At 45.4% G+C, this 25,872-nt stretch overlaps 1 protein-coding gene across 12 annotated transcripts in view; it reads right to left on the reverse strand.

Annotated features, from left to right (window-relative positions):
• KIF16B (kinesin family member 16B) overlaps positions 1-25,872 on the reverse strand; it is a 308,034-nt gene that overhangs the window by 131,962 nt on the left and 150,200 nt on the right. For 10 of the 12 annotated variants that reach the window (XM_061435656.1, XM_061435655.1, XM_061435659.1 and 7 more), the window contains 4 exons: positions 21,413-21,532; positions 20,324-20,375; positions 18,648-18,785; positions 1,483-1,565 (listed from right to left, as the gene is read on the reverse strand). In XM_061435656.1, the coding sequence (XP_061291640.1) occupies positions 1,483-1,565; positions 18,648-18,785; positions 20,324-20,375; positions 21,413-21,532 (393 nt within the window). Of the gene's footprint in view, positions 1-1,482; positions 1,566-18,647; positions 18,786-20,323; positions 20,376-21,412; positions 21,533-25,872 lie in introns of those variants that run through there. The other 2 variants (XM_061435658.1, XM_061435657.1) reach the window with 1 other exon arrangement.

The raw sequence follows: 25,872 nt of genomic DNA on the forward strand, positions 1-25,872 counted from the left end.
CGGGGCACGGGGCTGAAACCCTCTGTGAGGGGCTGTGTGACTTGGGGCGGGGGGCTGAAACCCTGTGTGAGGGGCTGTGACTCGGGGCAGGGGGCTGACACTCTATGTGAGGGACTGTGTGACTCAGGGCAGGGGGCTGACACCCTGTGTGAGGGACTGTGACTCTGGGAGGGGAGCTGACACTCTGTGTGAGGGGCTGTGTCACTCAGGGCGGGGGGCTGACACCCCGTGTGAGGGGGTGTGACTTTGGGCAGGGGGCTGACACCCTGTGTGAGGGGATGTGACTTGGGGCAGGGGTCCGACACCCTGTGTGAGGGGCCATGTGACTTGGGGCAGGGGGCCGATGCCCCATGTGAGGGGCTGTGACTCGGGGCGGGGGGCCGATGCCCCATGTGAGGGGCCGTGTGACTTGGGGTGGGGGCCGACACCCCGTGTGAGGAGCCGTGTGACTCGGGGCGGGGGGCCGACGCCCCGTGTGAGGGGCAGTGTGACTCGGGGCGGGGGACCGACACCCTGTGTGAGGGGCTGTGACTCGGGGCGGGGGACCGACACCCTGTGTGAGGGGCTGTGACTCGGGGCGGGGGGCTGACACCCCGTGTGAGGGGCCATGTGACTTGGTGTGGGGGGCTGACACCCCGTGTGAGGGGCCATGTGACTCGGGGGTGGGGGGCTGACACCCCGTGTGAGGGGCTAACACATCTGGGCCGGCATTCAGGGCTCAAGTCCCTGATCCCCACTTGCTGGCCACAGGACAGGCCAGTCTTAGTCTCTCCTCTCACTCGTCTGTGACTTGGGGGCACCAACGGCCTCTGTGGACACAAAGTGGTTCACAGGGAGGCTCCGCACGGTGCCTGCCGCACAGACATCTCTGCTCTGACTTGATTCTCTTCCTCCATCTAAGCTCAGCACAGTGCACTAGAGCTAGACAGAGTCTCTCCCTCTCACCCCTTCCCTTCCCTCTCTGCTCCTTGGCCCACATCCCCATCTAGCGCTTCAAGCGCCCCTGGATGTCCCCATCCAAACAAGCTGCAATCTCTTCCAGGTGTTCACCTGTCCTAAACTCACCCCTTCTCTGCTTCACAGCCCGATCAAAATCCAACTTACTGGGAATGAAAATAAGCAGTGAGCAAAGTTTTAGATGAAAGTGATTCTGATCTGGAAGTAACTCTTAAAACAGACACTCCCGAGTGGCACCCTCCACTTAATGTGAGAGGGTGTCCACCCCCTTTCGGGGGATGGGGACGCAGGGCCTAAGAGGAGGCTGGAGAGCCGCCTGTCTCCTCCCATGCGGTACCTCTCTCGCTATTCTACTCAACCAGCCCACCGTCCGCGGGGAAACCAACTCCCTGGAGTCAATCCAGACTGCGGGCTGGTTCCTGCCCCAGGAAGTCTAATTGCTAGAGCCAAAGCGGAGACCCCTCTTCCCCCACCCCCAGCTCCCCCCAGAGTGGACCTGACTCCCTGAGATTCCACGCTGCTCACCTTCCTCTTCTCCCTGAGCTTGGCGGCCTCCTTTGGGTGGTTAAAACGAAACATGTTGGTTCTTCCCAAGAGGATCATGGCACCTAAGAACACACAGAAATAGCAATGAGTTTACAGTGAGCAACCTGGTCAGCGGAGGACACTCTAACATGGAATTCCACGGCTGAGATGGGATTCCCAGGAATGAGAGGAGGCTTTCATCCCAAAAGTCTGCTTACACCAGCCAATTCTAAACCTTCAAATGCTTTTATTTTTTACAGCCAAGTGTCACAATATTTATGTCACCCAGGGCAGAAGTGAGGGGTTTACGTACTACAAAATCATACAAGATTCAAAACTTAATATACAAATAATTAGACTTTTGACTGTTGAGAAGAAAAACAGAAAGCAGTTCACCAAAGAGATGTTGGGAAAGCAAACAAAGCCTAGGGTCACCAATTTAGGAAATGTTTATTAATGCCAATGAAGCAAAAACCTCAAAAGATGGTGCTTTCAAAAGAAAAAACACAGTGAAACTGCCAGAGCACAGGCCGCTGTTACTAACATCTCCCTCAGAATTTGACAGGAAAGAAAACGTGCACGTGGAGCGTCTATTTCCTGTAAAGACGCTGCTCCTTGTGAAAATCCTGTTAAAACTGAAATGGCTACATTAGACACACAAGAAGGGCTCCTTCTGACTGACAAGGCTCCAAACTGTACAAAGGGAAAAAGGATGGAATGTAAATGCACAAGGGTGACAAAATCATTAGGTGCGGAGGCAACTTTCAGCTTGACTAAGCCAATAAGCAAAAAGGCACTTTCTAAGGTCGGAGCTGTCAAAGCTTGCCCAGATGTCACAGGAAGCAGTGAACTCCCCGTCCCTGGAAGCAGTTAAAAGATGCACTATCTGAGCTGGTCCCACCCGCCAATCAATGCAGGAGTCATAAGATCCAACCCAGGTTAGATCCCTGGGTTGGGAAGATCACCTGAAGTAGGGCGTGGCAACCCACTCCAGGATTCTTGCCTGGAGAATCCCATGGACAGAGGAGCCTGGTGGGCTACAGTCCATAGGTTGCCCAGAGTTGGACATGACTGAAGCAACTTAGCACACAAGCACATATCACACCTGAGAGTCTATTAAGCCTTCAGAACAGACCCCATGTTCAACCTGTGCCCTGAAAATGAAGGCAACGTATATGTGAAGATGAGACATTTGTATGAGGAGTCTTCAACCATGAAGGATCAAAGAGATGAGTTCATCAGGGTGCAGGATGGGGAGACAGACTCTGGCATCGAGGTCCTCTGCTGGGTCTCACAGGACAAGCAGAGGACAAGAGAGGTGCCCATGTGAGGGTGACCAGGGAGAGGGGCTAGGCCTGAGACCAGAGATGGGTCTCCTGAGACTTGAGAAAGGACAGTCAAATCCAGCCAAAACACAGGGCATGTGAAATAGCAGCAAGAACCCATATTGGACAGATGAGGTAGAAAGAGACCGCAGAGAACTAGCAGCCAGGATAAAGAATTTGCAACACAAAGGTCAGAGAAAAAAATTCAGGTCCTGGATGTGTTTTGTGTGCCCCATGCAAATTTAAATAAAAAAAAAAAAATCAACAGTGAAAACTCCACAGTTCTCAAATAAAAGTCTGAGTTTCTGGCTTCCCTTCAAAAATTAGGGGATCTGGTGTCAGGAGGTCAGTACTGTCACTGGGCTGCTGCCGGCTGCCTCCCCTGGACAGGGCACGTGACTTCTGGTTGGCCACAGCCATCAGTGTCTATTGGGTACCAGCTCCCCCTGGACCCTGAAGGTAGCATCAATATCCCACATGGCCACTCTGGAGCTTCAGACCAGCATATCCATATGCCTACTTCACATACTGTCTCAGAATCTCAAAGGAGCTTCAAATCCAATACAGTTAAAACCTAATGGGTTTGGATCATAACCAAGGGAGTAACCAAAGTACTGGTTCTGGTGACTACTGTTATTTAGCAGAAATGGAGCCAAGAGCAGAAGGATACAGTTTGGGGAGACTCAGAAGGGCAGCAGTGGATATTATCCACCCAACAATCTGCTTATCCTCCTCACATAAAACTGTATTCATATATTTCCCAATTATGGAAAGGCACCGTGACCATAATGAAGAAAGGTGTTTCCCATGCCTTTTATGACTGGGACTCAAAACTGTGTGCCACAAAGAAAGTCAAAAATCAAACAGCCGTGCCCAGGATATATGTGTATTTAATGCTCTTAAAGTGACATTAGAGATTAATAAGGCAATCTCATTTGAGGTGTTAATTACCTCTAATCGAATTTTTTTTCCTGTTAATCAAATGTCCAGCCATGCAAGTTGAAAATTGCTAAAATATGTTAATGGAAAAATAGGATAGTATCTCAGAGACATATTTCATATTGTATTAAATGAATGAAAATAATCTTGCCACCCATGTATGTGCATGAAATACACATAAAAATCTCTTTGAGGAGTTATAAAAGAAAACAAAACCACCGGTGACTGTTCCTTGCTTCCATCCACATAATGTGTAAAAACTGCTTGGCACGTAAAAGGGACTCCGTTAAGGCTGGTCCCTTCTCTTTCCTCCACTATATTCCTTTCCGGAACAAACCTACTGGCAGTGCTTCCTTCTTACAAGATGCCGCTGTGCATCCATTCACTCAACAGATACTGAGTGGGTACTTACTGTGCTCATCACTGTGACAAGCACTAGGGGTGAGGATGCAAAGAGGAACGAGTTAGACACACGCCTTGTCCTCAGGGAGCTTGTAAATAAGGAGAGAGAGGTCCCGTAGCAAACAACTTCACCAGCAAACGCAGAGCCGCAATCGAAGGAGCGAGGCGCTGCCTCGGGCTCATGGGGCACCTGAGAACGGAGCGGGGTGCAAGGAGAGGTTAGGAAGGATGCCCTGCGGGAGGCGGTGCCTCAGACAAGCGCGGGGCGGGGCGGCGGCGGGGGGGTGGGGGGGGGGGGCGGGGGGCGGGGCACAGGAGAGCAAATGCAGCAGAGACAGGAACAGACGATGATGATGGGAGACACAGAAGCAGAAACCGAGGACAGTACTGCCCAAGATGAGACTTGAGAGGCAGGGAGGGACAGGGCACGCGGAGTCCCTCAGCACACAGTGAGGCGCCTTGGATTTCATGTCCAAGCAACAGGAAGACCTGAAGGCCCTTGTGCAGCAGCAGCATCACGTGACTGGACTTGAGTTTCAAGTCCAACTCTTTCTACTGTTTGAAAAATGAACCAGAGAGCAAGAGATGTAGATAAACAAGGCAGGTGACTATTGCAGCTGTCTGGGTCAAAGATGCTGGCGGCTCAGCACTGGGTGAGAGGGAGGCATAAAAGGAAGGGAAATGAGCAGACTGGGAGACACCCGGAGATAACATGGCCAGGACTCATGCTGGTGAGGAAGACGGCTCTTGGCTGGGGAGCTGTTCACACTGAATGAGAACACCTGAAAAGGATCAAGCTTGGGTTGGGGCAGAAATACTGAGTTTGGTTTTAGACATAATGAATTTGAGATGCCTTTTGCAGGTAGAAGGGCGTGAAGCTCCAGAAGAACCGCTGGGAGCTCTCTCAATCTGTCCATCTACAAACCTACCCACCTTCATACCTACTTACTCATATACATATATACACATATATACACATATCAGATCAGATCAGATCAGTCGCTCAGTCGTGTCCGACTCTTTGCAACCCCATGAATCGCAGCACGCCAAGCCTCCCTGTCCATCACCAACTCCCGGAGTTCACCCAGACTCACGTCCATCGAGTCAGTGATGCCATCCAGCCATCTCATCCTCTGTCGTCCCCTTCTCCTCCTGCCCCCAATCCCTCCCAGCATCAGAGTCTTTTCCAATGAGTCAACTCTTCGCATGAGGTGGCCAAAGTACTGGAGTTTCAGCTTTAGCATCATTCCTTCCAAAGTAATCCCAGGGTTGATCTCCTTCAGAATGGACTGGTTGGATCTCCTTGCAGTCCAAGGGACTCTCAAGAGTCTTCTCCAACACCACAGTTCAAAAGCATCAATTCTTCAGTGCTCAGCCTTCTTCACAGTCCAATTCTCACATCCATACATGACTACAGGAAAAACCATAGCCTTGACTACTCATGCGAATTTTTGATAATCTGGTGTTCTGTGCTGAAATATAGAATATTTTAAGATGTTTTCCTGATGCTGGCAAGTATACTTTTGAAAGAACCCCTGGTTTTTGTCAAGTACATTCTGTTAAATGATGGAAATGAAGAAATTTAGAAAGTTAAGAATTGCTTTTTAATCCTAACAATAACCAAAAAAAATTACATGAGATACAGACCTCAAAATATACAGACAGATGGCTACACACACATACATATGTATATCTCTATCTAAGATCTGTGCATATACACGTGTACATATAAACATATGCATCTCTACAGATACTAGGTAGGAATGTGTACACACACATGTGCATATATGTGTGTGCATGAGAGTGTGCTACATCTCTCTCTATATTTGAGTCATCTCTAATAAAGGAAGCCACAGCTGTGGGAAAGTCACCTGGGGAGAGGACAGAAAGGTGGGAATCAAGAGAGCCCAATGCCGAGTACCTAAAGGAACTCAGCTTTTAACAGCTGAGTAGAAGAGGATGAACCCCTACAGTGAACAGAGAAGGGTCATCAGAGGGGGAGAAGGAAAACCTCAGAAGCCAGGGAAGTCATGGTCGGGGTCTCCCGAGCACACAACTCATTCAAGAAGTTTGTGTATTCTTCTGTTTACTTGACCCATCAATCAACTACACTTCAATAAAACAAAACAGAAAGAGAAAAAGAAGTTGTCTGTGTATGAAGAGAAAGAGTTCATGCTGGCTGGAGCAGGGAGATGACAGATCCCATGGGATATTTTTGTTTAAAGGAGACTTGTGAGTATATTTAAAAAGCAAAAAGCTGAAGGGAAAGAGGCAACAAAGGAATGGATGAGAGTGACTGGTGTGCAAGGCCTTCGTAAGAGACCCAGCGCCTGTGTTCTGCCTGCAGTAAACCCTCAAGGGCTCAGGGCCCTCATCAAGTCCTCAACACTTCCTTCTAGGTCTCAAATTTTCTAACTGTGATTGACTCCTTCATCTGAGGTTAATGCGATTAATCACAGCAGATGGACTTTCTGTGATGCACTTAATTTGCATGTTCAGAGTGTAGCTAAACCTCCTTGAAATATATGATGGCATCTTTGAGATCCCTTGAGATCCTGTTAAATACTTGAGGACAGACAAATCCCAGGTAGTCTTAAAAGGGGATGGAGCAAAAACATTATAAAAGGTAGACAAAGACCCTCATTAACAGAAAAAACAGCTTTACTGACATCTCCTGTGAATGAAACCACTGAACAAGACTTCATAGGAGATTTTCCATCTTAATATTTCAGGCACGCTGAAAAAAATTAATCACATAAACATTTCTACTGATTTCTAAGGAGTGTCGTGATAATAATCACTAATATCACTATTAATTACAGTCCTCAAATTTCATGTGAGATTTTTCTAATTCTGCTACAGCCCAAATAAATCAACTGTTTGAAATCAAAAGGTGTCAAATAAATATTTCTGAGGCGATGGTGTTTGAATTATTTCATTCTAAGTTACCATTAATAAAAACACATAAGACAACTGTATTCCCAAAAGGGCAAGGTCAAATGTAATATGAGCTTCCTGGCCAAAAAAAACAGGGGACCATTTGAAACTGTGCTTCAGGGCTCCAAATTCTGCATTTAATCCTAGTTCTGAAAGCCCCTCCTCAGCAACTTCCTCCCCAGTATACACACAATATAAGGCCTTGCACAACCACTCTCAATGAAGGTCAAGTTTTCATTTTCCATACAACAGTCAGAAAAGCAGGGTGCGATGAGGGGGTGGGAGGGAGGCTCAAGGGGCAAGGGATATGTGTATTCTTAAGGCTGACTCACAGTGTTGTATAGCAGAAACCAACACAATACGGTAAAGCAATTACCCTCCAATTAAAAATAAATTTTTAAAAAGTTTAAAGATAAAAAAAAGAAAAGCAAAGCTCTTGTCTGGAAAAATTTTCTGGAATGGTATCACATGAAAAGTTGAGTGAGGTAGAACAGGTGAAGCTCTCATTTCCTAGTTCAAGCTAAAAGAAACTTTCCTTGTGTATGATAATTTTAAGTCATATAAAGGATCTTTAAAACACTTAACACTAAAATAAGTTAAGATGACAGCACCAATTAGGGGACCTCAGTTCATTTCAGTTCAGTTGCTCAGTCGTGTCCTACTCTGCGACCCCATGAATCGCAGCACACCAGGCCTCCCTGTCCATCACCTGACAGAGTCTAATGTCCACTAACACGTGCCAATACTTAAGAACATTTGACATAATATGTCCTAGGTCGGGGACTCTTGTGACACTAGCTTTTAAGACACCTGAAATACAGCAATTTCCCTCTATCTCAAAAGTGGTTTTGGACAGCAAGACAGGGAAGACTTAAGATTTGTCATGGTGCTGGTGGAGGGCATGAAATTTTTACACGAACACTAACACATTCTTACAGGTCATATGGCTTGGGCCTGACAGCTGGCTCAGGTGAGTGCCTTGCACTGGGCATCAAACATAGCAGGTATAAAGCTTGTCATCAGATGGCCCATTAGCATTTGTGAAGGATGTAAATGCATGTGACACCTTACCAAACAGCCACCTGGGCCCTGTACTCTCCTTTTCAATGTTTATATTCAAATGTGGATTTGCAACTTGCTGCTTTAGATAAACCACTTTTTTACTTTATTTTTTTTACTTCGTCACTCAGTTGTGTTGGACTCTTTGCGACCTCATCGACTGTCCATGGAATTCTCCAGGCCAGAATACTGGAGTGGGTAGCCTTTCCCTTCTCCAGAGGATCTTCCCAACCCAGGGATCAAACCCAGATCTCCCACATTGCAGGTGGATTCTTTACCAGCTGAGCCACAAGGGAAACCCAAGAATACTAGAGTGGGTGGCCTATCCCTTCTCTAGGGGATCTTCCTGACCCAGAAATCACACCAGGGTCTCCTGCATTGCAGGCAGATACTTTACCAACTGAGCTATCAGGGAAGCCCCTTGTTCACTTCTGGTGAAGTGAAAATTGCAAATTATATTCTGGGACTCTGGAGAATAAAGAAAACTGATTTTCGGTCTTCATTATTGAGATTGCTAGCCAAATAATCAACAAGGATCATTTGCTCCCAACTGTGTACACAGGTTTAGTGTGGAGCTTTATAAAATTTCAAGATGCGCCAGTCCCATCCCCGCCAAAGCCATTTTTAGTTGCATGTGCGTGGGTGTGAGGTGAGTGGGAGATGCATCTTTTCCTCTTAAAGCCTCGGGGGAGATACAGTAGACAAGAAAATATTAGATTCTGCAGCACTGAATGGAAGATAGTACACTAAGTGGTCAAACTCTCAGCACAGTGGCCCTTCAGTATCCATGGGGGTTTGTCCAGATCATTGCCTCCCCTCACCCCCAGGGAGACCAGTGTCCAGGACGCTCACGTCCCTTATGTAGAAGGGCCTGCTGCTGCTGCTGCTAAATCACTATGTAGAAGGGCCTAGTACCTGCATATACCTACACACTGCCTCCTGTACACTTTAAACTACTCCAGCTTACTTAGAGTATCTAACAGAGTGTAAATGCTATGTAAATAGTTGTAAATACAATGTAAATGATATGTAAATAACCGCCAGAGCATGGAAAATTTGAAGTTTTGCTTTCTGGAACTTTTTCCCTGAATAGTTTTAATCTGCAGTTGTTGGCTGGATTCACTGGGATGCAAAACCACATACAGAGCGCTGACTGCCATTTTCTTTCCATTCATACCTGGTAGCTCATACTCTGTTACCAGCAATACAGCTTACTCTGTCAGTAACAATCTCAACTATTCAGCTCTTGCTTCCAACACCCACCAAGCTGTCCATATTCTAGCCTTCCTTCCAAAATGCCCTCTTTTCCCCTCTCCCTAAACACGGACAGTCTCCTAACTGTATCAACTCCTTTTCTTTATGGCTCACCCTCAAGCCTCCTCTGGACTACATAAAAACTGGGCTGTCCTTCACCTCCATGAATACGTTCTTGTTGCCCTGACTGGTGAGCACCTTCTGCAGAAAATCCATGCCACCAGCCTGGGATCTGGGAATGCTACAAATCTGCCACGACTCAGCAGCCAAGGTTACTTGGTCTCCCGCTACTCTGCTCCCCACCTCACCCACTTTCCAGCCTTTAGATAATTCTTCATAGACACTTTGGCCAAGTATATCTAAGTCACTTTTCACCAAGGACCATTATGACAAATTCATTCATTTTGGAACTCAGCTTTGGGTAAATCTGTCCTTTCTCATCAGTCTGAAGCTGCTCTAGAGGACAAGTTTTGGTTCTGCCCATCGTGGAGCAGCACCCTCCACCTCAGTTGTGAGAGATCACGAATAATAAATGTAAAGATGCAGACAAGAGAAGAGAAGGGTTTAAAGAAACTGACATATGGTTGTCTCCTGGGCCAAAGCCTGGGGCAAGAATGTGTGGTCACCCTTGGTCTTCATTCTAGAGTGTGCATCAGAGTCACCTGTAGGACTTGTGGGGTCAAAAGAATCTAGATTGCTTGGCCCATCTCCAGATGTTCTGATTGGGTGGGTCAGCGATGGGGCCTAGGAAATTGCATTTTGAAAGGCTCCCCCGCCCAGGTAATGCTGACCGTGCTGATCTGGGGACACACTAAAACTGCTGGCTTTGGGTATAGTCTTTAAGAATAGTTAGGTCTCTGATGCTCAACAGTCTCTCCTGAAGTAATCACACACATGCAAGTGACAGGTGTCAGCTTTGCGGATCTCCAATTAGAGGAAGATGTCTAACGACAGCTTAAGGGAAGGGCAAGGGAGTTGAAGGGGAGATGAGACAGTGTGATCTGCTGGCTTTCTGTGAAGTGTGGAAGGTCTCTTCTGTTCTCCAGACAGCTTGGCTAAACTGCTTGAAAATTCATCTCCCTTTCTAGTTGCACTAAAATTCTTTTGTAATTTGTCATTGAAAATTCATAGCAGCCCTTCGGCAGATGAGAATGCTATCAAGGCTCCTGAGTTCCACTCCACCTGCTCCCTCCAAGAGCTGGAATACATGCCAGTACATTTTGGCGCTGAAGCATGGCACATTCAAATGCACTGAAGGGTGAGGTCCCTGGACGGACTTGCTGCAGCACTGCTCACAGGAGAGGTGAGCGAGCAATGGCTCTGACAAACCAGCCAGATGAGCGGAGTCCACTGCTGCTGAATGGAAAATTCACTACGTTTAGCAACGATCACCTTTAATATATACATACTGGAGTAAAAAGAAAAAAAAATAATTAAAGTAAGAAAGAACAATTCCTAGCAATTCTAAGACAAACGTTGAAATACATTTTTAATGATACCTCATTTGGTTTTTGTACATTTCATATTAAACATATGAAAAAATGGAAAAAAAAAAACTAAGATCTGAGACTCTATCAAAAACAACTCAAGGCCCAGGGATTAGACACCTGAGTCAATGCATCCTTTATTCTCTGGCAAAGGCCTCCTCTTTCTATGGAATCATGGGAGTGAGAGAAACTACACTTCATAGAACACATCCACTGAAGAGCAAGGTTAGATGCGACGCTGCAAATCCCACCACTGTCCCTAGAGGGACCCAAGAAAGAGGCGAAAGGCTTCAGGTGCAGAGTCCTAGACATATACAATATACATGTCATCACAGTTACTTTTCAGAGTATTAGCAAATACGTTTCTTTCTAATGACTTTACCAGATTAAAACATTCCTGTAATTAAGGCAGAGGAACTACTATTTATGCAATCTGAATGAAGTTAAGGCAGTTGACCGATACAGGTAAAAAAATTTCCCCTGCCAATGGTGACAATCTGCTAAACACAGATAAATCTCCTACTAGTTGTTCTTGCCTGGAGAACCTCAGGGATGGGGGAGCCTGGTGGGCTGCCGTCTAGGGGGTCGCACAGAGTCGGACACGACTGAAGTGACTTAGCGTTACTTGACATTCACAAGTGTATTAGGTAATTTTTATAAGGAAATGGGAATTACTACATGATGTGCTTTTTAATGGCACAGCCTAACCAGCACATTTCCAAATGAATACTAATATACTAATGAAAGAGACATTTAAATACCAAGTATCAGCAATATTTACTGGGGCTTCCCACATGGCTCAGTAATACAGAATTTGCAAGGTAGGAGACGTGTGTTCAATCCCTAAGTTGAGAAGATTCCCTGAAAGAAAATGGCAACCTACTACAGTATTCTTGCCTGGGAAATCTCATGGACAGAGGAGCCTGGCAGGTTACAGTCCACAGAGTCACAGAGAGTTGGACACGATTGAGTGACTGAGCATGCAAGCACCAGCAATATACTGGTGGTGGTGGTTTAGACACTAAGTCGTGTCCGACTCTTGCGACCCCATGGACAGAAGAGCCTGGCAGGCTACATACAGTCCATGGGATTCTCCAGGCAAGAATACTGGAGTGGGTCGCCATTTCCTTCTCCAGGGGACCTTCCCAACCCAGGAATCGAACCCGGGTCTCCTGCATTGTAGGTGGATTCTTTACCAACTGAGTTACAAGGGAAGCCCAACAATATACTAGAGACTGGTAAAAAGATAGGAAGCTGCTAGTGAACCATAAATCCAGTCAAATGCAGAGTTAATACAGTTAAATCATGTTATATTTTAATATCTGCAGTCTCTGTTCTTGATACCTTTACTTAAAAATAGTTTCATGTGTTCCCCATCCTGTGGCGGATTCATTTTGATATTTGGCAAAACTAATACAATTATGTAAAGTTTAAAAATAAAATAAAATTAGGGGAAAAAAATAGTTTCATGAAAAAAAATTTTTTTTTAATTTTTAAAAAAATGACTTCATGAGTAAAAAAGCCAAGGTAGTTTTTGGAGTATGAATACCCTGCTGTTTTTAATCTATGTTCCTGTTATTATTAGGTTTTAATAAAGTGCATATACCTTTTGAGGAGTTTGGTTTTTCTTTAAAAATAAAATCTTATAGCTGAACATGCTCCTGAATTTCTGCCTGATTAAGCCCCTCCTCACTTCTCTCCAAAGATTAATACTATTCTAAAATAGGCATGTGTCCATAAGATCCAGCAATGCCACCCTGGGTATATACCCAGACAAAGCCACAATTCTAAAAGGTACATGCACCCAACGTTCATAGCAGCACCAGCTACAATACCCAGGACGTGGAAGCAATCTAAATATCCATCGACAGGTGAACAGATAACTAGGAGATGTGGTACATACATAGAATGGAATATCACTCAGCCATTAAAAAGAATGAAATAATGTATTTGCAGTAACATGGATGGACCTAGAGAAAAACAAATACCAAATGATATCACTTAGATGTAGAATCTAAAATACTACACAAATGAACATATGTATGAAATGGAGACAGACTCACGGCATAAAGAACAGACTTGTGATTGCCAAGGGAGAGGGGAGTAAAGGAGGGATGGCGTGGGAGCTTGGGATTACTGAATGGATAAATAACAAGGCCCAACTGTGGAACACAGAGAACTATATTCAATATCCTGTGACAAACCATAATGGAAGAGAATATGTAAAAGAATACATATGTATAACTGAGTCACTTTGCTGCATAGCAGAAATTAAACACAATAGTGTAAGTCAACTATACTTCAACAAAATTTTTGAAGAAGTAGGCATGTGTCTCATTCATATCTTTTTATTTTTGCTATATGTTTTGTAACCACAAACAATATATAATATTTTCTCTGTTTAAAAAACATGTTCCAGTTCTTACTTTAGTAATCTTCGAAAAAAAAATTTTTTTCAAGAAAATTTAAATGGAGAATTCTAACCCTTACTTTTCCAAAGAAAAGTACACGTTTTTCCCTTGAAGGGATCTTACAGTCTTAAAGTGTGCAGGGTTTTTTTTTTTAAGTTACCATTTTACCTCTCTTCTGTAATGCCCTGAAACATAAAGTCAGCTTACGTTTCTCTGCCCTAAGACCTACTATGGCATTTATATTTAATGCACTGTGTTTTAATGCTTTAGCATTTCTCTGTCAATTTCATTAACATCCACACTGAGAAAGCTGCTGAGCAACAGAGTAGAATTCCAGAGGAACTCAGCCCATCAGGTCTGAAAACCATGCCACCAGGGTAATAAAACAATTAAGAGTGCCCGAAGGGGAAGATAGTCCTGACAATTCAAGTTAACCTTAAATGCCAATTAGGACTCCTACTTTCCTTGGACATGTCGTAGCTTCCATGCAAAGTTCAAAAATTTAGTTCTAGCCATTCCTAAAACTCGAATAGGCATATTTTTCAGATGGACTTTATAAGTTTTAAGATTTTAAAATCACTTAATGAAAACACTGCACAGGAGATATTATTTACCTTCCATGCTCCATTCCACAAGAGAACCAGAGACATAATCATCACTACATAAACAGACGGCAATGGAATGATGAAGGAATAACGCTATTAGATAGCATCCCGGACTCAGTGGACGAGAACATGAGCTCACTTGGAAGCTTGGCGTGCTCTGGTCCATGGGGTCACAAAGAGCTGGACATGACTTAATGACTGAACAACAATGGAATTATAAGCCATTTCCATGAACTAAATGAATAAGCTAGTAATTTTTACGGGATGAGGAAGGTAACTCCAATACAAAACACTAAATTTTAGGCTGTTCACATATGAAACAAGATATGCTCTAAAAGTCCCTTTTTCAATACGTCGTTTAGAACTCTGGAATCATTTTCTCACAAAAATATCATTACACATAACAGTCAGCTTCCAGGAAAATCCACAAGAGACTAACCCATAACATGGCAGGTGGTCACTGGAATTTCATTAGGTTGCTCAGCAGCCTTCTCAGCATCCAATGGCCAGGACTGTGGGTGCTATAAGTTCTAGATGCTCCAGGGAAACACGACTGGAGCAGGGAATGCACAGGAGGAGACTGCCTGATGGCCGGAAAACACAGCCAGGTAGATCCAGCAGTTGACACCGACATCTGTGGGCTATTTGTATTCAAGCACTGCTCATGCTAAAGAATGTCCCCAAACCAATCTCAACTATAACTCCTTCTCTAACTCCCTGTGAGTGATTCCACAGACACACCAGGCTGCATCTGGAAGAGCAATGCACTCAGAAGTCCTGGAGCCAGACAACAGAATTCTGTGGGCCTCTTTTCCACCCAGTTTTAAATCAATATCTTCAAAGGCCCTTTGTGCCCAAAATGATCGAAACAGATGATTATAGAATAAATATAAGAAAGGGTTTTTTCCTTTCTGTTTTTGAGCAGTTAATGTACACAGCTACGTTCAGAATTTTGTATACATGAATAAACACAGTTCAACAAGCACATAAATTAAAAACCTTCAATTTTATTGGAGAAAATAGATGAAAATTCAAATATGAGAAGAGGCATAGTGAATAAACCCAAGTGTCAAGATGGAAATACATTTTTTTTAAATGTGAGCAAACTGAATGAAATTAGAATCTTAACTTCTCAAAGGACATTTTAGTACAACAAAACAATTCTAAAATTTCTTTGAAAAAATTAAGAGGCATGAATAGCAGAAAAACTACCCAGATAAAAACAGAAATTATAGCGTATTATAATATAATATATAAGTATTGTAGAACTGATGATGAAGCTGAAACTCCAATACTTTGGCCACTTGATGCAAAGAGCTGACTCATTTGAAAAGACCCTGATGCTGGAAAGATTGAAGGCAAAAGGAGAAGGGGCAGCAGAGGATGAGATGGTTAGATAGCACCCCCAACTCAATGAACATGCATCTGAGCAGACTCTGAGAGAGAGAAGAAGATAGGGAAGCCTGGCGTGCTGCAGTCCATGGGGTCACAAAGAGCTGGACACAGTTTAGCAACTGGGTAACAGCAGCAACATAACACAACAAGCATTTAGACTGTGTGATATAAGCACAAAAGTAGAAACACAAGAGTCCTGGAACAGAGTAGAGAGCCAAGAAACAGACATGACTTTTTATTTTTGGTAAACTAAGTTTCTTCATAAGGGAGGTGGTGGGAAGGTTTATGCTAATGGTATACCAATGTGGGGAAAAATTAAATTAGGTCTACACTTTATACACCAGTGAACCTCAGAAGCATGAGATATTTCAAAATGATTCCAGAGGTGCACTCATGCATTAACAAGGATACTGAAAACCAGTACAAGTTGCTCATAAAATTCTGTAACAGTCAACGCCATCATCGTCACAAGGGCACCTCCCTCTGACCCAACTGAGGGAGACGCAGCCAGCACAGAGGTCTCTGCACGACATGGAGACACATCCTCGCCTCTCATCATGACCCCTGCACCACCCCGCTGCCTGAAGCAACAGCAGCAGGACCCTCCCCTGAGGTCCTAAGGCCCTGACAGAGGACAGCCAGGTGGTCTGGCTGTGGTCCAGATCCAGTTACAGAATTCATTTGCGGGGTCATCTGTCAACTGGGTGCCCTCTAGTTAGCCCTGCTGTTCACACGCGGGCCTGTGTGTTCCCGGGCAGGGGCTGCCACTGAAGAGCCTTACACGGTGACGTTTTGTCTGCCAGCCAGTTATGGTGACTTCCTGAGCCCAGGGCAGAGACAGCTTCTCACCATGATTAACAGTGCTGCCTGGCAAGCAGTACTGCCCTTATTGCCAGGGCCATTGTCCTGGCTGCAAAAGAGCAGGGAATGCTGCTTTGGTGATGATCACCAGGCTCTCACTCGTCCTCTGTTTGGGCTGGTCAACTACTCCTGCCTTCCTGGCCAGTTCCAGGGCACCAGCTGTCTTCCAAGCTCAATTAGCCTTGAAACTGAAAAATACTGAGAGTGAAAAGTGATGGAGACATCAATGGTTAGATGAATGGGTGGATGATTTGGAGATGGTCCATGGGCGGGTGCTCCATCAGCGGGTTTTAGAATGTCTCCAATGGACTCTCTGTACTTCCTAAGAAAGCGTGATCACTTCGTCCATGCTCCATGTACTCTGCTTCTAAGATAACTCCCTGCAACTGATTTATTGTATAACTTCACTAACACCAATAAACTACATGCTTTCCAGACCCCATCCGTACAATTCCTATATCACAGATATAGTATGTAAGCATGAAAAACTAACTATAAAAACTATGTATAATATACCAAAAAGAGCTTAAGATTATCATGTCGACGTCTTTCTTCCTCTCATTCTTGCAAAGTTCAGTACGAAAGCAATTAGACAGGGCCGGACAAAGCAAGCATCAGACTGGGAAAGGAAGGCAGTTTCAGCGTGAGGTGAGGAAGCTGTGTCTGCCCCAGAAGGGTGAGGGCACCGGTGGCCCAGCATGGGGCGTCACAGCCTGAGCAAGAAGAGAAGGGTCCTAGAATGAGGAGAGGGCAGAAGTGATGGGATGCCGGTTACATAACAGGAGTCCAGTTCATCACCGTCAAAAAAGGGGCTACAAATAAGAAAAAGGAGAAAACTAGAAAGAATTCTATGGTACTGGGTTGGAATTAGAGGTATTGGGTATGAACTCCTGGTTAGAAATACAGGTACTGAAATACAGATATTTCAATGCATCAATATAAACAGATAGAGAAGTGTAGTTGTATATGTTATACACACATACATATTTTTCCTAACTCTGATGTGAGCAGCAATACTTCAATGAGCACATCTAGTGCCCAGATCTTGGTTTTTAAATCCCACTCTCCACTAAAAGGAAGCAGAACTGGCTGATTCCAGGAAAGTGAAAGATGAGCCTGGAATACCTCATTTGTCAGAAAGTACAGAACTAATCACAGACAATGGGGACAAACCAAAAGAACACAAAAAACAACTTGAAAGAATTCCCACTGGCCAAATCCAGGACAATTTGGGCATCAAAATAAGCAATAATAGAAAATGACCAAACTCACCAATAAAATAGCAACACATATAACTTTACTGATTTAAATAAATGAACAAATAAATAGCAATAAAAGAAAGCTCTTTCTTACAGTAAAAAGCCAACTGATAAGTGTACAAAGAAGAAAATCACCACATGGCAGCCATCGGAATAACAATTAAATCAGACCACCTCCCCTCCTCAAAAAAACCCAACTGATTCAAAACCAGAGGGCGCAAGTAGGACACAGAACAGAATATTTACGATTCTGAAGTACCTTCCTGATATCCTTATTAACTAGAAAGGGGGGAAGATTAACTTTACAGTGAAGAAGCCTAGCATCCTGCTCCTTAATTAAATGATCAACATGAATACCCTCAGTGACGCGACAAAGAGAAATCAGGTAACAAGACGTGAGAAAACTGCAGCATCATTCCTCTGACGTTCCTGTCAAAAAATGGTAGTAGTCAAATCACAAGGAACCATCAGATAAATTCTACATTTATGCAGGACAGCCCACAGCGTATCTGACCTGCAGTTTTCAAAACTGCCATAGTCATAAAAGTCAAGGAAAGACCAAGGAACACGTCCAGACTAAAGGAGACTAGAGAGACGTGGCAACAGAGTTACGGACACTGTTGGGACAAACAGCCAAGCTCAAAGGGTGTCTGAAGTCAGGCGGTGGGGACGCACTTGTTCCTTCCTCTGTTTGGACGGCTGCCTTGGAATTATGTACAAGACCACCACTGCTTGAAGGAAACACACTGAAGTACTCAGGGACCCTGAGCAATTAACTCTCAAATGTCCTGAAAAAGTCCTTGCAAACTTTCTGTAACACAGAAATTACTTCAAAATTAAAAAAAGATTTTATACAAGATCCTGTGTGTTATAGTTACAATTGGTCATAAAAAGAATATAAATAAGGTAATAAAATTATTAAAAGAAGCAATCGTGTTAAGGACTTGCACTTGAAGGGCACTTTTTTTAACTCAATAAATTCCTTTAAAGTCATTAGTTTCATCGCAGCAGTAACTTTTAAGCCACAACACAGAAGTTTAACTCAACAAGACAACGGGCATTTTATAAAGAAATACTCCAGCAAAACAGAGAAGAGTCTGATGAAGCCAACAGTCTCCATCCTTTTTATACCTGAACAGTAATTAGTCCTAGGATGCACACATTCCCCTTACCTAACCAACTTGTTTTTAAGAAAACACATGTACAAAGATTGAGAACCAAAAGCCAATACCTTGATTGAGGTGTGTGGCCTCCGTGATCTGAACACCGTTCACAGAGCACTGGGACCCACTCAGGGGGATCAGAGTCACCGTCCCCCCAACATTCTCAAAGATGCAGTGCTCACTCTCCAAGTCGAGGCCGTGAAGAACTGAGACGGGAAAACAAAGGAAGAAAATATGTACATTGGTACCTGGTGCAATGATTCCCAACCTTCCTTTATTTTCTCAGTTTGAACTGTGAGGGGAACACTTATGTTTAGTGAGAAAACTGAACTCAGGAGTTCACAGCATCAACTGACAGAACAAGCTTTTGCATGTCACTCAGTGGGTCTGGATCTCACCTGAAACAAAGGATTTCACCTTCAGGGAAAAAACAGCTGAGTAACGTGACTTAGCTGATTACCACTGACACGCTTTGCTCGAGTCTAAATAACTTCCTCCTCCAGTACCCGAAGGTCCCAGTAAAATGGAAGGGACAGATGGCCCCATGGTTCAAAGACTTACTGTGGCCTCCACTCTTACCGACATTGCATTCCAGGAGCACAGATCAAAGGTGAAAGGTGAACGTGGGAGGGCATGAATCTTGGGAGGCCCAAGAAGTCTCCAGAAATCCTGAGGTGAACTTGACCTCCACAGACCTCTCAGAGCGTGTGGCTGCCAAGGGCTACCTACTCCCACCCAACCACCCTCCTGGTGACACGTGGCCAGGCACAGACACAAACCCCGGTCACACAAACCTACACAATTTCAGGCGCAGTTCCTGGCCAACTGCTCAGAAGCACAAACCAAACAGCTTCCACTATGCTCCACAGACCTGCACTGTGAACAGAACTTTTCTGTTCACAGAAAACACGTGTGCTGGGCACTCAGCATCACGTACAGCAAACCCTAAGGTCAACACGTAACTTGTCAACACATAACTTAACGGTGAGAAGAAGAGGCCTGATGCCTAGTTTCGCCCAGAGACTTCCAGGAATTGGTTCCCAGCTCTCCCAAATTCATGATAAACAGTAAATACGTGTAGACTTGATTAACAGCTTACACTGGGCAAGAAAGCAAGTTCACTGCCAGCATTTCTAAAAGCCAGCTGAAAAGATACAATTCTTCCCCTGCCAATCCCCACCTTGCCCCTCCACACACACACACAGTCCACCATCACCACATGCACGCTCCACTTTACTCTATAAAGCCTGGCAAGACCTCACTGGGCTCAGGGGTTAAAGCACCGGTTAGCCGGGTACCTCACAGAGACTGTGGGAAAAGCCAGGAAGTGCTGCTCTGTGTGTGTGAACGCTGGGCATGTGTGTACCCTGCTTTCTGTCCTTGCCTGTGTGCGAAGAATTTCCCGTTAAAGGATCTTGTATCTTTTATCTGTACCTGTTAGGATATCTCCACTGCGACAAGAGCCGAGTGGTGTAAAGAAAGCCCACTTGAAAGATGTGGCTGAGGACAGAAAGCCTGTGGGGCATGGGGAGAGGATTCGCAGCTCCATTCTATTCACTAAACTAAGTGTTCGGTGTTGGTCATTTGAGCTGAGTTCAAAATTATGGAAATACACATTCTGATCAATGCTGCATTTGAAATGTTTTCTTTTTTATAATTACTTCAAAGTCAGTCATTCAAAAGCAAGTTCATTAAATGATTTCTTAAAAACCACTGGGGAGAGGAAGCCGATAAAGATTCTCACCGATATCTTGTTCTGTTGAAGCATCTTCTCTGCCGACATGTGTCTGACCTTCCTAGGGAGAAAAGCCAAGCAACATTTATTAGTAAGAACATGAAGAACGGTCTCTTCTCCATCTTTCATGGAAGCCCCAGAAACCTGCTGACAGGTGGGCAAGTTCTGGCCCAGGCAGAGTCCCCTGAGGCTCTGTAGCCACAGCATGTGGTATCTGGAAAAGGACACAGGACTCCTGAGGCTCAGGGCTCGGCAAGGCTGGCCTCCTGTTTCAGCACCAGTAACCTGCCCATGACTGCAATCCCATGGCTGTTCCCAATCGTTTCTAACAAGTCTCTCCTCCAGCAGCCAGGGGTTTCTTTGTGTCTAAACATACGGTTTAGGGGAGCCCACAAAACACAGTATGATACTCTTCCCATTGTAAGTCATGGATCAGAGAAAAGATACTGAAGTCAAGGTTACAGAGCCCACGGCTGATGCAGATAAGGAAATTCTTATCTCATGAAAGGGCTACTCTGGGAGCAGGCCCAATCACGTAGGTGGGACCTGGTGGTTCAAGAATCTGCCTGCAACAGAGGGGGCCCTAGTTTGACCCCTGGGTCAGGAAGATCCACTGGAGAAGGAAATGGCAACCCACTCCAGTATTCTTGCCTGAAAAATCCCATGGACAGAGGAGCCCGGTGGGCTACAGTCCAAGGGGTCATAAAGAGTCGGACATGACTGAGTGACTTTCAGACAAAACTTCATAATTAACCTGAGGGACCGGAAAACTGTACATACAAGCAATCGCAGTTTCGGTGCTGGTAGCTTTTCTTCCTAAGTCTGTCTTTTTGTTCCTTACCTCCCTCTTACTGGTTCTACAAATTAGAAGGCAAAGGGAATGGATCTTCATTTAGTTTTAGGATGACATAAAACAGGAATTTCTAATGCCAGAGAATCCCAATGAACTGCTGAAAATCCCCAAAGAGCTCAAGGATTTGTTGCACATTCTTTACCGTCACAGCGTGTTCATGGACATGGAGTATTACACTAAACCTTGCCAGTGTCTGAGAAAAAGCTGAAACCAAACTGAGGACGTTCCAGGTAAGCAGTTCCTACCTTCAAGTGATACAGGATCATGCCAGTGCTCAGAAGGTCGTCATAGATGCCGATCAGATGGGGCAGCTCGGAGTCCAAAACAACCCCAATCCCCTCCTTCCTTAGGGCCAGAGTCTGTTCCTGGAATTAGGAGGGAAAGAAAAGGAACAGGTTACTTTGGGAAAAGAGAACTTCCTGTTAGGTGCTTGTTAGACTTAACACAGGTTTCTCCACTGGGTCAGAAAAGAATCCACCTGCAGTATAAGAGCCGAAGGAGACAGGGGTTCGACCCTGGGTGGGGATGATCCCCTAGAGAAAGCAACGGCAACCCATTCCAGTATTCTTTTTTTTTTCCCACTCTGGTATTCTTGCCTAGGAAATCCCGTGGACAGAGGAGCCCGGCAGGCTATAGTCCACAGGGTCGCAAAGAGTCAGACCGACTGAGCACAAGCATGAGCACAAAGTGTTAAAAATGAGCGATGCTTTTATCGCTCACGAAAAAAACTGCAAGAAAAAAGGATCATAAACTTCGTGCTGAAATCCTGGCATATGGTGGGCAAAGCGAGCTTGGAACAAATAAAAAGCTCAATATAAAATGAATTACATTTATTGCCAGATAAAGATTCATATACATATGTTATAAATGCACATACACACACTCACACGAAGCTAAGCTCAAATCTTGCCTTCCTGAGGAAGGGGTCTGGGACCAGTTGACTACAAGGTAATCTTCCCCCCCCTCTTCAGAACCTTTACTTCACTTAATTTCTAGATGTCTCCTGATTCGTTGGTTCTTCTTGCCGGTGACTAGGGTCCATCTCTGCGTGTCTATGACAGCAACCCCTTCCTGTGCATTATCTACCACGGACCAGAGGCAGCTAACCCTCGGTGTCTGCACCACCTTCTACCCACTGACCACCCCCACCCACAGGGCTCCCACCAAGCACCGCCACCACCTCCCTTGGCCCTGCATTGCCCTCCAGCTACCACCAACTTCTCTGTGCCCCTGCAGAGGAAACCACCTCCAAAGACTTCCCTACTTGTGGTCCTCCACTTCCTCCCTCTGGCACTCTCCAGTTTCATGGAGTCTTTGATCCCAGGGACTCGACAGTCTCCTGAATTTACTAGCAATCTACACAGTCATCCCTGTATAACCTAGAGGGGGTTGGTTCCAGGACCTCCTCATATACCAAGATCCAAGGACGCTCATGTCCCTTATATAAAAACACATGATTTGCATATATTCTACACACATCCTCCCTTGTACTTTTAAGTCATCTTTAGACTATTTATAATACCTAATACAATGTAAATGCTACGCAAGTCATTGCAAACATAGTGAAAATGCTATGCACATATTTGCTGGAGCAAGGCAAGTTCAAGTTTTATCTTGGGGAACTATCTGAAGTTTTTTTCCCCAAAACATTTTCCATCAGTGGTAGGCTGAATCCATGGATGCAGAATCTACAGACATAGAGAGCTCAACTGCATGCTAACGATGCTCAAATCTCAAATTAAGGGAAAGGAAGGAAGACCTCTCCCTTAAAACTCCACCCTCGTGTACAAACCCCCCTGCCTCGATATACCTTTGGCAACGCCAAGCAGGCAGCTCAAACTTAACACCTCGAAAGCTCAATCCTTGATTCCCACTGCCTGCCACACCTGCACACCAGCCCTTCTCGGTAAATGCCAATCTTCTTTACAGTTGCTTGGACCAAAAACTAGGCTGTCCTACTGTTTACAACAGCCAAGACGTGGAAGCAACTGAATGTCCATTGACAGGGGAATGGATTATGGAGATGTGATACATGTATCATGGACTATTCATCAGTCATTAAGAAGAATGAAATCGTGCCATTTGCAGCAACATGGATGGATCTGCTGCTGCTGCTGCTAAGTCACTTCAGTCGTGTCTGACCCTGTGCGACCCCATAGACAGCAGCCCACCAGGCTCCCCTGTCCCTGGGATTCTCCAGGCAATGGATTGGGTTGCCATTTCCTTCTCCAATGGATGGATCTAGAAAATATTATATTAAGTAAAGTGAGCCAGACAGAGAAGGAGCAATATCATATGACATCCCTTATATGCAGAATCTAAAAAGAGAAGATACAAATGAACTTATTTATGAAACAAAGATTCACAGACTTAGAGAACAAGCTTACGGTTGCCAGGGAGAAGGATAGGGAGAAGGGATAGTTAGGGAGTAACTAACTGCACGTACACTACACACTGCTGTATTTGAAATGGATAACCAATAAGGACCTGCTGCATAGCACATGGGACACTGCTCAGTGCTTTGTGGCAGCCTGGATGGGAGGGGAGTTTGAGGGATACGTGTGTATGTATGGCTGAGTCCCTCTGTTGTTCACGTGAAACTAATACAACATTGTTAATCAGCTATACTCCAATACAAAACAAAAAGTTTAAAAAAAGTTGTCCTTTGCACATGTCTTTCTCTAAACCCTTCAACACTCATTACTGACTCTAGCTTCAAAATATGCACCCAATCTAACAACAAACCACAGCACCACACTGCTCCCTGGCCCCAAGCACCAGCACCTCCAGCAAGATGGCCACAGTAATCCTGGCTGCTCCAGCCCGTGCCCAAGCCAGGGGCCACGCTCTCCTCTGCAGCCAGAGGGATGTCAGGGCTGGCCCCTCCTCTGCAAGGGTCAATTGTGTGGCCTCCTTTGCTCTGTCACAGCCAAAATCTTTGCAAGGTTCTACAGAGCTCTGTGTGCCCTCACCGCTCCCTGACCTCCTGCCACTCGCCCCCAGCACCCTCCTCTCTGCAAACCCCAGCTTCTTGCTGCTCTCCAAACCTGCTCCCACCTCAGGGGTTCCTAAGGGGGTTCCCTTCTGCTTTTGTGGCCACTGTTTCCTCTGTTCTTGTCTACTCTTCCCCTTCCCCGACTAGGTTTCCCGACCCTGGCAGCCTGACATTTTGAACCAGATGGTTCTCCGCATGCAGGGCCGCTCTGTTCACTGCAGGATCCTTAGGCTTGTCCCTGGCCTCTGCCCTCCATATGCCAGTGAGACGCATCCCTCCCCCAAGGCTGAGATGTCCCCAGACACCGAGAAATGTTCCCTGGGGAATGAAATCTGCCTCAGGAGAGAAGGCCTGCCTTCAATGCACACAAAACGTGGCCCTCACTTCCACAGGGCTCGGCCCTCACTTCCACAGGGCTCTGCCCCAAAGCCTCCTTCCCCACCACCCCATACAAGACCGCAGTCACCAATGTCTCTTACCCTGAGTTGTTTCTCTCTCAGCAGTTACCACTCTCTGCACGTTATAGAAGAGCTTATCCCTTGTCTCCCGACTAGAATATAACCCAAAGCCTAATTTCACATCTGATACAGAGATGCTGCTCAATGAGGATCTGTCAAATGAGTGAGTGAGTGGGCAGACACTCAGAGTTCAGAGAAATGCAGGCAGCAAAGTCTTGGGGATGAGACTGGGAGGCCCATCTACCCTGAGATAGCAGACTGGAAACCCAGCCTTATGGGCACAGGTGGAAAGCAGACAAACTCCAGCAGAGTGAAGGTGGAAATACCAGCCTGAAGGCTGGGCTGGGCTGATGAGGCTGCGCCCATCCCAGAGCGCAACATCAGGCTCAGTGACCACAGGCCAACGGGAGCCATGGAGGAGGCAGTACCGTGCTGCTGTTGGGGGCTCTGGGGCAGGGGTGCTCTGAGTGAACACCTTCCTCACCCCCTCGTGCAGCCAGACATGCTGAGCACACTCCAGTTCTGGACTCCAAAGCCCAGCACAGCCAGAAACAGAGCCGGCACTCCTCACATCCCTGGATCGAATAAATGCATCCTGTGTTGTTTAAATATTACATCAGAGCCTCCACCACAGGCGTGCGGAGCTGGAGTCAGGCCAGAGGGTGACGGAGCAAAGTGGAAATAAAAGATGGTTTAAAAAAAAAAAACAACATAAAAATCACCACTTGAGAGAAAGCAATTTAATTTAACAACCATTAAACAGATATGCAGAGGAAATGACCAATGCATAACTTAGATTCAAGAAAAGGAAATGAAGCGTATCATTGTTCTTCAATTACTCCTCTTATCAGCATGCTCCCTCACCAGGCCCAGAATATCAGGCTGAGAGGCTGGGGGCTTCATCTTCCCAAATTCGCCACACCAAGACCCTTGCAAATCCTGACTGATATGAATCCTCAACATACCGACCCCAACTCCTGCTTCTCCGGCAGAATTCACGCTTTTCCTCTTGCCCATAAAGTGGAAAGTCTGTGATTTTTTTTTTTAAAGATATATATTACAGCGGAGAATTTAATCATACAGCTTCATTTCATAAAACAAAGTCCTCCCTGGAAGGCCTGGTAGCTATGAACTGTGACGACGCTGCACACAGCGCAGGTGGCTCCCAGCCATGGACTGTGCCTGGCTGCCAGGTCCATGTGAAAAGGACAGGAGAGGCTGTTCTCAAAGGTCCAGAGACAGAGTGTTACCC

This window comes from Bos javanicus, chromosome 13, assembly GCF_032452875.1.
Source record: "Bos javanicus breed banteng chromosome 13, ARS-OSU_banteng_1.0, whole genome shotgun sequence".
Lineage (NCBI taxonomy): Eukaryota > Metazoa > Chordata > Mammalia > Artiodactyla > Bovidae > Bos > Bos javanicus.